The following is a 15,998-nucleotide window of genomic DNA, read 5'->3' on the forward strand; positions in this document are numbered from 1 at the left end:
CTGTCCCTGAGTAACAATTCTCTGGCACTCAGTAACAATTCTGTCTGTCCCTGAGTAAAAATTCTGTGGCCCTAAGTAAAGTTTCTGTGGCCCTGAGTAACAATTCTCTGGCACTCCGTAACAATTCTGTCTGTCCCTGAGTAACAATTCTCTGGCACTCAGTAACAATTCTGTCTGTCCCTCAGTTACAATTCTCTGGCACTCAGTAACAATTCTGTCTGTCCCTGAGTAAAAATTCTGTGGCCCTAATTAAAGTTTCTGTGGCCCTAAGTAACAATTCTCTGGCACTCCGTAACATTTCTGTCTGTCCCTGAGTAACAATTCTCTGGCACTCAGTAACAATTCTGTCTGTCCCTGAGTAAAAATTCTGTGGCCCTAATTAAAGTTTCTGTGGCCCTAAGTAACAATTCTCTGGCACTCAGTAACAATTCTGTCTGTCCCTGAGTAACAATTCTCTGGCACTCAGTAACAATTCTGTCTGTCCCTGAGTAAAAATTCTGTGGCCCTAAGTAAAGTTTCTGTGGCCCTGAGTAACAATTCTCTGGCACTCAGTAACAATTCTGTCTGTCCCTGAGTAACAATTCTCTGGCACTCCGTAACAATTCTGTCTGTCCCTGAGTAACAATTCTCTGGCACTCAGTAACAATTCTGTCTGTCCCTGAGTAACAATTCTCTGGCACTCAGTAACAATTCTGTCTGTCCCTGAGTAAAAATTCTGTGGCCCTAAGTAAAGTTTCTGTGGCCCTGAGTAACAATTCTCTGGCACTCAGTAACAATTCTGTCTGTCCCTGAGTAACAATTCTCTGGCACTCAGTAACAATTCTGTCTGTCCCTGAGTAAAAATTCTGTGGCCCTAAGTAAAGTTTCTGTGGCCCTGAGTAACAATTCTCTGGCACTCCGTAACAATTCTGTCTGTCCCTGAGTATGAATTCTGTGGCCCTAACTAGCGTTTCTTTGTCCCTAAGTAACAGTTCTGTGGCCCTCAGTAACAGTTCTGTGTCTGTGCGAGTAACAATTCTGTGTCTGTGCGAGTAACAATTCTGTGGCCCTAAGTAAAGTTTCTGTGGCCCTGAGTAACAATTCTCTGGCACTCAGTAACAATTCTGTCTGTCCCTGAGTAACAATTCTCTGGCACTCAGTAACAATTCTGTCTGTCCCTGAGTAACAATTCTCTGGCACTCAGTAACAATTCTGTCTGTCCCTGAGTAAAAATTCTGTGGCCCTAAGTAAAGTTTCTGTGGCCCTGAGTAACAATTCTCTGGCACTCCGTAACAATTCTGTCTGTCCCTGAGTATGAATTCTGTGGCCCTAACTAGCGTTTCTTTGTCCCTAAGTAACAGTTCTGTGGCCCTGAGTAACAATTCTGTGTCTGTGCGAGTAACAATTCTGTGGCCCTAAGTAACAGTTCTGTGGCCCTCAGTAACAGTTCTGTGTCTGTGCGAGTAACAATTCTGTGTCTGTGCGAGTATCAATTCTGTGGCCCTAAGTAAAGTTTCTGTGGCCCTAAGTAACAATTCTCTGGCACTCAGTAACAATTCTGTCTGTCCCTGAGTAACAATTCTCTGGCACTCAGTAACAATTCTGTCTGTCCCTGAGTAAAAATTCTGTGGCCCTAAGTAAAGTTTCTGGGGCCCTGAGTAACAATTCTCTGGCACTCAGTAACAATTCTGTCTGTCCCTGAGTAACAATTCTCTGGCACTCAGTAACAATTCTGTCTGTCCCTGAGTAAAAATTCTGTGGCCCTAATTAAAGTTTCTGTGGCCCTAAGTAACAATTCTCTGGCACTCCGTAACAATTCTGTCTGTCCCTGAGTAACAATTCTCTCGCACTCAGTAACAATTCTGTCTGTCCCTGAGTAAAAATTCTGTGGCCCTAATAACGTTTCTGTGGCCCTAAGTAACAATTCTCTGGCACTGAGTAACAATTCTGTCTGTCCCTGAGTATGAATTCTGTGGCCCTAACTAGCGTTTCTTTGTCCCTAAATAACGATTCTGTGGCCCTCATTAACAAGTCTGTGTCCCTGAGTAATGGTTCTCTGTCCCTAAGTAACTTTTCTCTGTCCCCAATTATCGTTTCTGTGGCCCTAACTCTGTCCCTGTCCCTAGTACAGAGCGGTCTGCCTCTGTTCAATGACTGCAGGCAAATGAAGAATTCCAAAATGGCCGCTATTTATAGCTCGACCATTACACAGTGCTGGCTGGCTGGCTGCTGATTGGCTGATGCGATCACATGTAGTTGAGGAATGCATTATGGGTCAGCGCGCCTTGTCTGCGCGCCTTCCCAGACATCCCCGCTCCGTCGCCGCACATGTCAGCCGCCATTTTCTGAAAAATTTCGATTCGCGCGTCCGAATTGGGCTATTTTTCGGATTCGGCACGAATCGAAATTTTTCCGATATTCGACTCGAATTCCACTTCGGATACTTCGATTCGCTCATCTCTAGTCATTAAGTACAAAAAAATGGATAAAAACACATCCTCAAAAATTATATATCCTCAGGAAATAGTAACATACATTCATATCTTCCAAGTACCCAGGGTTAATTTGTTTTGCCAAACAATCCCACTAATGGAAGAAAATGATTTCATTCTCAGAAGTCACTGATGAAACCGTTAAGATCAAACTCCACATTGAGACCCTTTGGTGTCAAAGTTTGCATTAAAAAAATCCACTTTGATTCCGCTCTACTGAGTGACCTCACTTTATGACTGCCCCTCCAATGACCTTTATATTTTTCAATCCCCCAAAATTGGAGAGAAGAAAGGTCCTTATTATGATGAATTAGAAAGTGCTTTGAGACATTGTGTTTAGGAAAACCTTTTTTGATGTTCTGTATATGTTCACGGATACGTTTCCATAACGGTCTCTTTGTCCGACCCACATACTGCAACCCCCATTTACATTGTAGGCCATATACCACCCCCTCCGTATTGCATGAGATAAAATCTCTGATCTTAAATTCTTTTCCACTATGGGTGGCTATAAAGGTTTTACGCCTCATATTAATACCTCTCGTTTCCTTACAGGCAAAACATCTCTTGCAAGGGTAAAAGCCGGTATGGTCTAAAAAAGTAATAGATTTATTCATCCCCGGTGGGTCCAGAACATTTTTTACTAATTTTGTCCGAAGGGTAGGGGCTTTTCTATATATAAATTTCGGATATTGGGTCAAAATATTATTTAAAGTGGGGTCCATCATCAACAGTGGCCAATGTTTTTTGAAAATTCTTTCTACCCTTTTATAATGTATATTGTAGTCTAGGATTATGGCCACCTGATTATCTTTTGTTTCCTTTTTATTCTCAATATTATCCAACAATAATGATTCTCTTGGCATATCTCCCACCAATTTACGTTTGGCCTCCACTTCCTTATATGTATACCCTTTATCACAAAATCTATCTCTTATCTTTTCAGCTTGTTCCATATATACTTCCCTATCCCTACAGTTCCTTCTCAATCTAACGAACTGTCCCTTGGGAATATTACAAAGCCACGGGGGGAAGTGACAACTGTCCCAGGGAATATAGCCGTTACGGTCCACATTTTTAAAAATAGTTTTGGTATTGATAATTCCCTCTTTCAGATTGATTTCCAAATCCAAAAAGTGAATCCGTACATCACTAACTTCCCACGATAGCTTAATGTTTTTATAATTAGAATTAAGCGAGTCTAAAAACATAGAGCTTCAAGATCACCTTCCCAGAGAATAAACACGTCATCTATATAGCGTTTATAAATAACCAACTCTTTGGGTGCTTGATGGTATACCGCCTCTTCCTCCCAATGTGCCATAAAGAGGTTGGCTATACTGGGGGCAAAACGTGCCCCCATAGCCACACCTTGAGTTTGTTTATAGAACAATCTCTTATACCAAAAATAATTGTGTGATAAACAAAAATCCAGGCACCTTATGAGGAATTTCTTTTGTTTCCAGGGTATATGGCTGAAATTCCTAAATCCCCACTGGGCTGATTCCATGGCTTCACTATATCCAATAATGGTATACAGCGAGGCTACAGCGAGACAAGGATAAAACAAAATAAATAATCCGATTACCTTATAATGAAGGTTTTATCTGTCTATTATTATCATTACTATTTTTATTATGAAGGCTGTCCCACACCTTCATGAGTTTTATTTATATATATATATATATATATATATATATATATATATATAATCTTTTGGTTTATCTATTTATTATTTATAGCTGTTTGGCCCATTGGGTCGCATTAAGGAGGTGAGGGGCCACTTCGAGTGTGGATTGTCTGCACATAGAGTGGCACTGTGATCACCTCACGGAGTTTGCTGTGGTTTTTTCACCATCATTTGCATTTATGGACTGTTGCACATGGCATACTCTATGAGCACATGACACCATTATACTGGGATATCATAGATTTTGCATTCTATAAGTGACACTCTTATTTTATTTGTGTTTCAATTTAGGCTGTTAGCGCTACACTATCTCTCTTGCAATTATTTAGTTTTTTCCTTGTGGTTAAGGCAAGTGTCAGCTGCTTATAAATAGGTGGTTCATCTAGCACAGGGGTATTTTTTCACATTAGAGAAGTGGACTTATGGGCAAAGGATTTTGGAGTACTAGACTCCCTCAAGAGTTGGTTCTGGCCAGCTCAGTGGATTGCTGTAGGAAAGTCCTGGATTGTTTCTTGGATACACAGAATATAACTGGATATAACATTTATAGGGAAAGTTGATCCAGGGAATATCCGATTACCTCTCGGGGGATCAGGAAGAAATTTTTTCCCCTTCAGGAGCAAATTGCATCATACTTTGCTGGGTTTTTTGCCTTCCTCTGGATCAACTGTGGGTGTAGGATTATAACTATTTTTTTTTTTTTTTTTTTTTATGGTTGAACTGGATGGACTTGTGTCTTTTTTCAGCCAGACTAACTATGTAGCTATGTACAGTAACTATGTATCACACACCCCTTCACCCCTCTTTGTTACAAGTTTTAATTCAGCAATAAATTACAAAAAGACATTCCATAGGCTGATTATTGAGCAAGAATGAGTGAACTGTTGCCATGTGCCTGGCTGCTCTGCACTAACCTTGGGAATAACCAGTTAAGATCCGGTGTCTCCTATGGGTGTAGCACAACATTCTGTCAAATGAAGAAATGACTTGCTTACCAGCCAGGTATGGTGGAGGGAGACGGTAGAGAGAAGAGGGTAGGAAACGTGAAAATTGGGAGGAGGTGAAGGAAAGGGGATAAAAGCAGAAGAGTAGATGATGAGATGAAAGAGATTAAGTGGGGGGGGGGGTTAAAAAGGAAGAAAAAGATGAGGGGGGGAGAATAGGAGAGGACAGAAGAGGGGTGGGGGCAGAACGGGGTAGGAGAGGAAAGGGGAAGAGCTGGAAAAATGAGAGGGAAGGAGAGGAATGGAGAGAAAATTGCAACACTAGGAGAAGAATAGAGCAGAATGGAAAGGAGAGAAGCAGAATGGAAGGGAGAAGGAGGGGAGTGAAGAGTAGAAGAGTAATGGAGAGCAGAGGATAGGACAGGGGATGGGAGAAGTAAGAACAATGAATGAGAAAGGAGAGGAGAGAAGATGGGAGGAGAGGAAAGGACAGGAGATGGATGAAGAAAGGAAAATGAATGAGAGAGGAGAGTAGAGGCAGAAGAAAGAGGAGAGGCAGAAGAAAGAGGAGAGGCAGAAGAAAGAGGAGAGGCAGAAGAAAGAGGAGAGGCAGAAGAAAGAGGAGAGGCAGAAGAAAGAGAGGAGAGAAGAAGATAGGTGAGGCAGAAGAAAGGAGAGAAGAGGAGAGGCGGAAGAGAGAAGAGGAGAGGAGGGGAAAGGCAGAAGAATGAGGGGAGAGGAGGAGAGGCAGAAGAAAGAGGGGAGAAAGAGATAAGAGGAGAGGCAGAAGAGCGAAAAGAAGAGGAGAAGCAGAAGAATGAGGAGAGGCAGAAGAGAGAAGAGGAGATGAGAGGCAGAAGAATGAGGGGAGAAGAGGAAAGACAAAAGAGAGGAGAGGCAGAAGAGAGAAGAGGAGAGGCAGAAGAGAGAAGAGGAGAGGCACAAAAGAGGAGAGGCAGAAGAGAGAAGAGGAGAGGCAGAAGAGAGGAAAGGCAGAAGACAGAACAGCAGAGGAGAGACAGAAGAGAGGAGAGGCAGCAGAAAAAGGAGACAAAAGGAGAGGCAGAAGAGAGAAGAGGAGAGGTAGATGAAAGAGGGGAGAAGAGGAGAGGCAGATGAAAGAGGGGAGAAGAGGAAAGGCAGAAGAAAGAGGAGAGGCAGAAAAGGAAGAGAAGAGGAGAAAGAAGAGGAAAGGAAAGGCAGAACAAAGAAGAGGAGAGGCAGAAGAGAGGAGAGGCAGAAGTAAAAGGGGGAAGACAAAGGAGAGGAAAGAAGAAAGGTGAATGGAGGGGAGGAAACTTTCAAATGGACCATGGCACATGTAATCGTAAACCATTGTATAATACATAAATATTTATGGAGTTATGTTGCCTAAAGTAAATTATGTAGAATATCCCCGCATTAGATAAATACCAATACTAAAGTGCAATGTGAAAAATTACTAATCTACCAAATTATTCCAATAATAAAATATCAATAGATTGCCAGGTATTAAATCAGCACCTGAGGAGTCAGACCGATTAAATAAAAAACACAATGAAATGAAAAGAAAAATATATAAAACTTTTTTAAAACTTTCCCAAGTTGCTAGTAAAATACTACCCCCCCCCCCCCCCCCCAGGTAGACAAAGGGCACACAGTATAAATTCCAGCGCTTTAAACTAAGTCCACAGTTCAATTCTACAATCTTAATAACAGTCCATGTTCAATCCTCCGTATGCTCTCACCAGATGATGAAGTTGATCAAGCCCTTCAATCAATATACAGTATATGTGTATCAGTATCTCCTCTTCTCCCCAAATGACTTCTCTGTGCCTCTCCCACCATGTAAAAGTATATATAAATCACATATAGTGTATTATCTTCCAATAAAATATTCAATCAAATAATAATTGCACTCACATAAAATAAATAATGTGCCAAACTCATCCACCGCGTGAAAGAACTCCAGTGTCCATCACCCCTACTCGTACCTCATTCCAAGATCTTCTTGTGTCTATATAAAAATCCTTCTGCTATTCTTCCTTTCTTCTCTCTTCCACATGGAGTCCCTGTAAAGAAAAGCTGTATAGTGTAATACAGTTATATAAAGTAAAATAAGTGCATAAACATATGTAATCACCCCAAAATGTGCCTACCATCCACCTGGTGCACTCCACACCTCACTCCTTTTAGACCATGCACTTTACCAGATTTCCTTCCAAACACGGCATATACTGTAAGAATATCTAGATGGCTCTTTCCACTTCTGCAATTCCAAGCAGCGCTATCCCTCCATGAATGTACAAGTCATGTGGAATCAAACAAAATGTCCATAGCGCAGTATATTCTGGAAATAGAGCTCTTTATTGTCCAAAATTGCACGCTTACGATATAAAAATTATCAGCATACAAAGCCTGATCCAAGACCTTATCCAAAATGGCCACCGATAGACTTCCGGTTTGCGTCTGACGTCACTTTGTGACGTCATTCCTTTGAGGAAGTTGTAATGATGAAATGCATCACGATGCTGTTCTATATAGAATGTTCAGGGTTCCCTGCCATGGTGAGCATACCCCTGAAGTAGGGCTTTTCAGGGACTGGGTTCCAAAGTGACGGACCACAGCACTGGACCTATATGAGCACCCTGCATTAACTCAACGCATTGCACCAAGTGCCAATGTGAGTGCCCCATGCAGGATCCAGTGCCTAAAACAACATTACAGGCTGTCTCCACAGTGTGGGGGCCAGGTACGACTCCCAAGGTTTTACCAAAGTTGCACTGTTAAATATCGTGTCACTTATATTATTTAAGTGTCTGTCTTTAGGCGTTTGAGGTAAAGTGTTCTAGTGCCAAGCTGATTTAAAACAGTGTGACTTTTATTTAATGCATACTTTGCATCAAAAATGAATACAAAAGATAAAATAAAATACAGAGTAAAATATAACAAAAGTTGTAGATTATGGAAAAAGAAATAAGCTTTGGAGAAATGTCTAATCTCTTGTCTGTTCTATGACAAGTGTTTCAGTCTCGGCAAGGAAGACAACAGGTGTATCAAGGCTTTGCAGGCCTTACCAGGAGACAAATATGTCAGTGCGTGTCAGCTGTATAATGTCTTGATGTATGAGTGTGAGTGAGTGTATGTGACTCTCTATCTCTAAGGCACATCTTATATATGTTTTACCAGACCAACCCACTAAACAGTTATTTCCTAATTCAGTGTTGGCTAAATAAGTAAAACCCTTATTTGTGCTTCTTCTAAACTTATACTCTTAGTGTCCATATATGTAAGCCTTCTAAACGTATACTTAGTATGACGTTATTTGAAAACCTCTTAGACGACAGAAATATATGATACTGTCATCTGATATAATGGCTTCACATATCTTTAGAAAGGGACAATGTTCACATAAATGCATATAACCAACTATAATTGATACTAAACTTATCACACACTATTCCTAACTAATAAATTGATTATATGAAATAATTATCCAACTAACTATATTATGGATTAGACATGATTTTCTTTATAAAAGATATATCCTTTCTTTGTTCTACTACATATCAATATCTTTTTACATTCCAATTGCTATTCTTAAAACTAAGCTTATGACCTGCTGACCTCTTAGACATGAATATACCATGGTTCATCTTTAACACCTGCTTTCCAAAGCTTCATACACACGCTAAGTTAAAATTACTTCTCAATGACTTTTGCTGTCATTTTGAAAGATATGAGACGTCTGTTTTATGGTGAATAAATTTCTACAATATTCCCCCTAAATATAATTTATCATATAATATTATATATACATTCATACTTCATTCATGGCCCAACTATACACGCTCTGAATCAGTTGTTCCAGATGCACCATTTTCTATAACCAGGTCAGTTAGGTCAGAGGTAACCTTCCTTCTAATAATACCTGACAGGATTTTTTCACCTTCTTTCATTTGTTTCTTAATCAATTTGTAAAATTGTTTCATTCTAATCATAATACAGATTTGAAATAAAATACATAAAATCATAATAATAAATATAATAATTAATGGGTGTAATAATATATTTCCAACAGCTGCTGTTACTGAAGTTTTTCCCCACATTGATACAGTATTTTTAAATTTTGACCACCATGAACGACCTGAAAATTCAGACCAATCATGTTCTATCTCTAGTAGATTTCCTTGTTCATGCTTAAATATTATTTCTGCTTTCTGAAGTTCTTCAGACAAAGCAATTAATAATCCCTTATCCTTTTGTATGATCTCTGCCCATTCCTTCCATGGAAACTCATCTACTTGAGATATATTATATTGTATAGGTAGAACACTCACATTTTTCGTAAGTATATTAGTTAAATTTACTCTAATTTCATTTAAACTAATTCCTGTAAGATCTCCTTCTATACAATACAAGCCTCGACTCAGGATATCTGTATGTGTGCAGGATAGGAAGAAAGCTTTCACTGTTTCAGTGTCTGTCATGACTTGAAAACAGACTTTCCTCTTTCCTACAACAGTGACTAGGTCAAGTGAAGTTTTTACTTTTTCTATTCTTGCTGTACATAATGAATGATTGTGAAAAATACTTTTGTCCTGATTAGGCAAACATATTACTTTTGATTGAAAATGTAAACAAGAAGATAAATCTAGTTGTTCTGGTTCAGATGTATTAGTATCCAAAGCAAAATCTACAAATTGTAATTGATAATATAACAACTGGGTATTACTAACTGGCAATCCTAAGACTGTAACTGGAACTAACATTTGTTCTTTCCCAGCAATGGGAATCATTGAGGTACCAAAGCATTCATGTTGATTACATCCTACCCATTTATTTACCCATAAATCTGTATGATTTTTTGCAAATACATATTCATTGGGTAAACTTTGCAAAAGACTTAGAGGAGTTATTCCACTTTGGAATGCTTGTGCAATTATTTTAAAATTGGTAGAATACTCTGTCTGTATTTCTAGACATGTTCTGGCTATGTGGGAATGTTGTTCTCTGTCCATTAAATTCAAAGTAACCTCTTGTAAGTGGACTACAGCTGGGCCTATAACCGTAGCTGTCTTCATTAACATATTTTCTAATATTTGATTTACATTTCTTTGAACTTTAATACTTTTACTACCCACTAAGCCCGCTGTTTCCAGATCAGACTGTAATGTATTAATATCCATACTATTCGTAATACTTCCAATAGTACCAACTCCACCTAAAATTCCTTCTATGATACCTCGTTTATTCCTGTTGTTATTTTTATTATTAGCTCCAAACCATTTATCCATACCCAATTCCATATTAATTAAGTATTCTTGACATTGAGGATACTTTGATGAAATTTTCCATTCAGAAACATTAAATTTCCAAAGTATAATCACAAAATGTCCTTCTCTTAAGAGATGTCTGGGTTGGAAATGATTAATTTGAAATGGACTAGAAGGAATAAATTTTTCATCAATACACTTAATGTTCTTAGGAGATGAAATTATAACATTTGCAGTATCACATTTCATTGGATTATTTTCTAATGATATGCAACATTCATATATGCCTCTGTCATTAAGATTTGGACTACTGTGTTGATAAATAAAGTTATTATTAGTCCAATCTACATTTCCAAGATTACTCTTACGAATTATATTAGTAGAGCTATGGAAAAGACTGCCCAAAAATTCACCATTTCTTTTCCAAGTTAATAGGGAATTTTGAGGTAAATATATTTGGGTAGTACATATCAAATTTAAATCATCCTTTCCTTCAATAATTTTAACAGCTTGAGGAGATACTTTTATATCTGGAATAATCAAGTCTACAATTGAAATAGTCACTCTCACTTTAACATGAGCTGAACCTCTTGTTATTTGAAAATCCCATACTCTAATTACATCTCCTTCTTCATCTCCTGTAATCTTTAAGTGTTCAGGATCCATAAACTGTAAATAATATTGGGTCAAAAACCAAATATCTCTTTTGGATCCTCCTACAGAAGAAGAACCTACTCTATCTCCAGTTACATCGCCAGTCCAAATTGTAGACTCATTTCCTTTTAAAACTATGGACCAGAACCCCATCTCAGTTAAATTACATTCATATGTACCAGTTTTATTATTATGTACATATGATCCTTGCATTTTTGTAAACTTTGTTTTAGATTCTATTCTAGCTTGTATTTCAATAGAGTTACTATGAAGAAAATAAAACTGCATACAACAAGTAGCTCCATGACCTATACAAGCAAGTCCATACAAGTCTACGGCTGTGTCAATGTCACTGTATCTTGGAAAATGTCTCTTGTTTCTGGATAAAGGCAATTCTCTTTTATGCAGGGTCTCAGACTTGTTCTTCTCTGCTGGGCTGGAAAAAGTCATATAAGTTTTTAGGAATAAAAATGTCATTAATGAGAAAAGGAGTCCTGTGATGACGAATTTTCTCCTTTTAATGTTCTTTCTTTCTTTCCAATTTTCTGATGTTGTCAGTATTTCTTTTTGGAGTTTGATGTTCCTCCATATTTGATTATCAGATGTCATTTCTGCAAAAGAAATGCAGTATCATTATCTTGGCATAAACAGCTTGCATTGATCAGTGTGAACCCATATTTTTTGTTGTCTCCGTGCATTTTTAACAGAATTGAGAGGTCTTTGGACTTGTATCATTACACCACGTGTGTCCAAAATTTCAAAAGGACCTTCCCAATTACTTTGCCACGGCCCACTTTTTCTAAATGTTTTAATCATGACTTGTCCACCTTTCTCAAATTTTGAGGAGTGTGGAGGGATCATTTTCTGCATGTGAGTAGCTGCATGTGGCAAAATGGCATTTAGATTGTCTTGCAACATCTGTAACCATTTGGTTTTCTCAATTGCTTCTTTCTGCGGAGTTGACAAAAAACACGGTTCATGTGGAAAAACAAGCGGCATTTTTCTACCTGTCATCAGTTCAAATGGACTGTATTGTGTAGATGAAGATGTTGTACTTCTGATACTCATCAGAACAAAAGGCACAGCATCTACCTATGTATGTCCTTTGTCTAACAACATTTTAGCAATTCTGGATTTGATAGTCCTGTTCATTCTTTTCACAATACCTGCAGATTGCGGATGGTATGGAACATGAAATCTTTGCTGGATTCCCAAAATTTTACACATTGCCTGCATTACTTTACCTGTGAAATGAGTTCCACGATCTGAACTGATATCAATTGGGATCCCCCAAGTAGGAAAAACATGATTAATTAACATTCTTGCAGTTGTTAGTGCATCGTCTGTGCGTACAGGTAAAATCTCAACCCATTTTGAGAAAACATCAACAATTATGAGAGCATATTTGAAACCATTTTTTCCTGTTGGTAATGGTCCTATATAGTCAAGTTGTAATGTGGACCATGGACCATTAGCTGGAGGAGTTCTTTGTAAAGGAGGTTTCTGTCCTTTTGGCCTGGGGTTCACTTGAGCACAAATAAGACAAGATTGAATTACATTGTCTGCAGTCTCATCCATTTTTTCCCAGAAAAATTTCTCTTTGAGAATCTCTAACAATCTCTGCTTACCTACATGGCCTAAACTTTCATGATTGTATTTTGTGAACTCCACTTGTAAATGTTTTGGTATGACAGGACGCAGAACCCCGTTACAGTCATGAAACAAAATCTTGTTTTCAAAAACAAAGGAAGATTCTGTATCAACCTGAGAAGCAGAAAGGGACGGGTCCTTTTTCTGTTCTTCTGCAAATGAGGGGATCTGTGTATCTGTTTTTCTGACTGTGTTTACTGAAACTACTTCAGATGGAGTCTCTGACTGTTCATTAACAGCTGCTTCTTTTGCTAATGTGTCAGCTATCATATTTCCTATACTCAGTTCATCATTGTCTTTCCTATGCGCTGGTACTTTAACAATTGCATAGGCACAAGGGTTTATCCCTGCTAGTGCAAAAATTGACTCTAGTATCTCTCTGTGTGCTAAAGCTTTGTTTGAAGCATCTACAAAACCTCGTCTTTTCCAAATTGGAAGATAATCAGTAAGAGAACGCACAACATATGAACTGTCACTATAAATCACTAGTGGACCTTGATTCTCTTCTTTGTCTACAGTTAACACTGTCTCAATGGCTATCAGTTCTGCTTTTTGTGCTGAAAAGTGTCCTGGAAGTCTGTGTTGTATGGCATATCCTCTCTTTGGAAACCAGATTGCATAACCTGAAAAATACTCCCCTGAGACACAATAACGTGAACCATCCACAAACACAGGTTCATCAGTCTTCTCTGCTTCTCTGCGAAACAGAGGAGAGTGAGTGTCTTGGACTTCACATGAACACTCATGTTCTGATCCATTATATTCCATCAATTGAGGGAGTACATATTTGGCATTATGTTCAACCTGGATCTGTTTGGGTGATAAAGCCAACAACCATTGTGAAAATCTTTGATTGGAAACACCTGGGATGTTTTTTTCAAGGAGAAATTTCAGGGTGGAATGGGGTGTTTGTAAGATAATTTTGTTGAATCCTACAATGTGCTCAGTTGCTTTTACTGCATAGTGAACTCCTACCAATTGTTTAACACATGTGTCAAAACCTTTCTCAACAGGTGTTAAAAGCCTAGAGAAATATGCTAGGATCCTCCAATTTCCTCCTTGTAGCTGAAGCAACACCGAAGAAATAGCAGTTTCAGATGTATGCACCTGCAAAGCAAACGGTGCTTGCTTTTCTACTGTAGTTAGGGCTGGTGCTGTCTGCAAATCTTTTTTCAAAGATTCAAAGGCCTTTTGCTGAACTTCTGTCCAAGGACCAAAACCATTTTCCTCATTATTCTTTAGAAGTTCATACAGAGGTTTTGCTTTATCAGCAAATGACTCAATGAACTCTCTAGAAAAATTCACTAATCCTAGGAATTGTCTTAGTGCTTTGAATGTTGTTGGTACAGGAAGTGTAGCAATAGCATTAACCCTTTCTTGCAAAGGTTGGCGTTTACCCGGACTGATCTGAATGCCGAGAAACTTGACCTCGCTTTTCATGAGCTGAACCTTACGAGTATTCAGCTTGAGACCTGCATCTTGCAACAGATCAAACAATTCTGCCAAAAGGGTTAAATGTTCTTGGTCATTTTCTGTTGATAACAAGATATCGTCCACATATTGTAGGATACAATCTGGCCTAGAAAATTTGGATAGGACTTCCGCTAAAGCTTGATGAAATATGCTAGGACTCAAATGGAGGCCTTGCGGAAGACGATTAAAGGTATACTGAGAATTTGCAAAGGAGAAGGCAAATTTATATTGACAGCTTTTAGATAAAGAGATTGAGAAAAATCCATTTGCAATGTCAATCACAGAGAACACTTTTGCTTTTGCATCAATTCGGGACATTATATCTGGTGTATCTGCCACTATTGGAGCGCAGCTTGGGGTATATTTATTCAGCATTCTGAGATCTACCAGAAGCCTGAATGATTTAGGGTCATCACGTTTAGGTACTACCCATAATGGATTGTTTGTTACAGAATTTGTTTTTCTGATAATACCTTGTTGCAGAAGCTCCTGTATGACTATTGATACTGGTTCAATAGATTCTGGTGGCAATTTGTATTGCTTCTGTGGGGGCGGATCCTTGCCTTGCACGTCTACTTCTATGTCTTTAAATAGACCGGCCTCATTTTTGCCTTGGCTCCAAAGATTTTTGTATGATTTGACCAATTGTTCTAATTGTAGATTGTCACCACTATCTGGCCATTTATGGTCTGCAGCAAGCACTTCTGTTAAACAGATGCTGCCGACCTCACAGTAATCTGCTGGGTCAATTACCACAGGCTTACGATTAATGGAACCTTTCCATACAATGCCATTACCAAGGTCAATTATCCAACCTCTTCGTTGAAGGATATCTGTCCCAATGATATTCTCTGCACCTTGACAATACCAAATATCAATCTCAGTATCCAAATAATCAGGGATTTCAAATGAAACATTTTTACACATTGAAGCTTTCGAGTTACCTGATCCGTTAAATCCAACAACTGTACATACTGTTGCATCTGTCAAAAGAGGTAATCTTACACCAGTAATAGAAATTTCGGCACCTGTATCGATTAGAAACTTGAGCTTTTGTCCATTCAATTTTGCTTTAATGTAAGGGCGTCCACATTTATCTAGACATATTGGTGTTACATATTCTAGATGATGAGATTTTATTTCCTTTTTATTGTCTAGTCATGGAGTAGGCAATAATGGAGCTGAATTAACAGTGGTTGACTGCAAGTTCTTTTCAGTCAAACCGCTGCTGACCGATAACTCTCTGATTTGTTTTATCAGAGGAGCATAGAGAGAAGAAGATTGAGTTTCCTTCTGACTAGGAGGAGCAGATGGTTCAAGAGAGATAAGTCCATTTTCTTTACCTAAATTTCTTGAATCCTTTATCTGCATATCCTTTAAGAATTTTTTACATTTCCATTTTAAATGTCCAGGCTTTTGACAGTAGTAACAAGTTATTGGCTCTCTCTGTCTCACCTGCTTGTATCTGTCACTTTTACTAAGAGCAGTCATTCCTGTCTTAACTGTAGTTTGACCGTTCCTATTTAAAGTGTCATTTTGAACTAGAGCTATCTTAGACTTGAGATAGTTCTGTTTCATTTGTCTTCTGATTTTATCAATGAATGAACAAGCATCTGTAATCGAAGTTTTATCTTGCACAATGGCCAAAGAAGTTGGATCAAGATATTTAAATTTTTTTACAAATGCTTTTATCATCCCTGTATCGTTTTCATCATCTACGCCCAAGACCATTTTGTATGCCTTTGTGAATTTAATTTTAAATTCATAAGGGTCCTCTCTAACTGAAGTCTGTAATGAGTCTAGTACTTCTAAAGAAGGTACTTCCTCACCTGTGGTACATAACAACAATTGTCGCAATCTG

The 15,998-nt window shown here is 38.5% G+C and overlaps 1 protein-coding gene and 1 long non-coding RNA gene across 2 annotated transcripts in view; one reads left to right on the forward strand and one right to left on the reverse strand.

Moving 5' to 3' along the window:
• The window catches only part of LOC149450389 (uncharacterized), a 489,998-nt gene that overhangs the window by 155,111 nt on the left and 318,889 nt on the right, over positions 1 to 15,998 (forward strand). The gene's annotated exons all lie outside the window — the stretch shown is intronic.
• LOC149450392 (uncharacterized) overlaps positions 1 to 15,998 on the reverse strand; it is a 31,034-nt gene that overhangs the window by 14,069 nt on the left and 967 nt on the right. Inside the window, exon 2 of the mRNA XM_089691991.1 lies at positions 10,050 to 11,625. Within this exon, the coding sequence (XP_089548117.1) occupies positions 10,050 to 11,623 (1,574 nt within the window). The 5' untranslated portion in view covers positions 11,624 to 11,625. The remainder of the gene's footprint in view (positions 1 to 10,049; positions 11,626 to 15,998) is intronic.

Source organism: Staurois parvus, unplaced genomic scaffold, assembly GCF_062004578.1.
Source record: "Staurois parvus isolate SC_StPar_1 unplaced genomic scaffold, SC_StPar_1.0 ptg000575l, whole genome shotgun sequence".
Classification (NCBI taxonomy): domain Eukaryota; kingdom Metazoa; phylum Chordata; class Amphibia; order Anura; family Ranidae; genus Staurois; species Staurois parvus.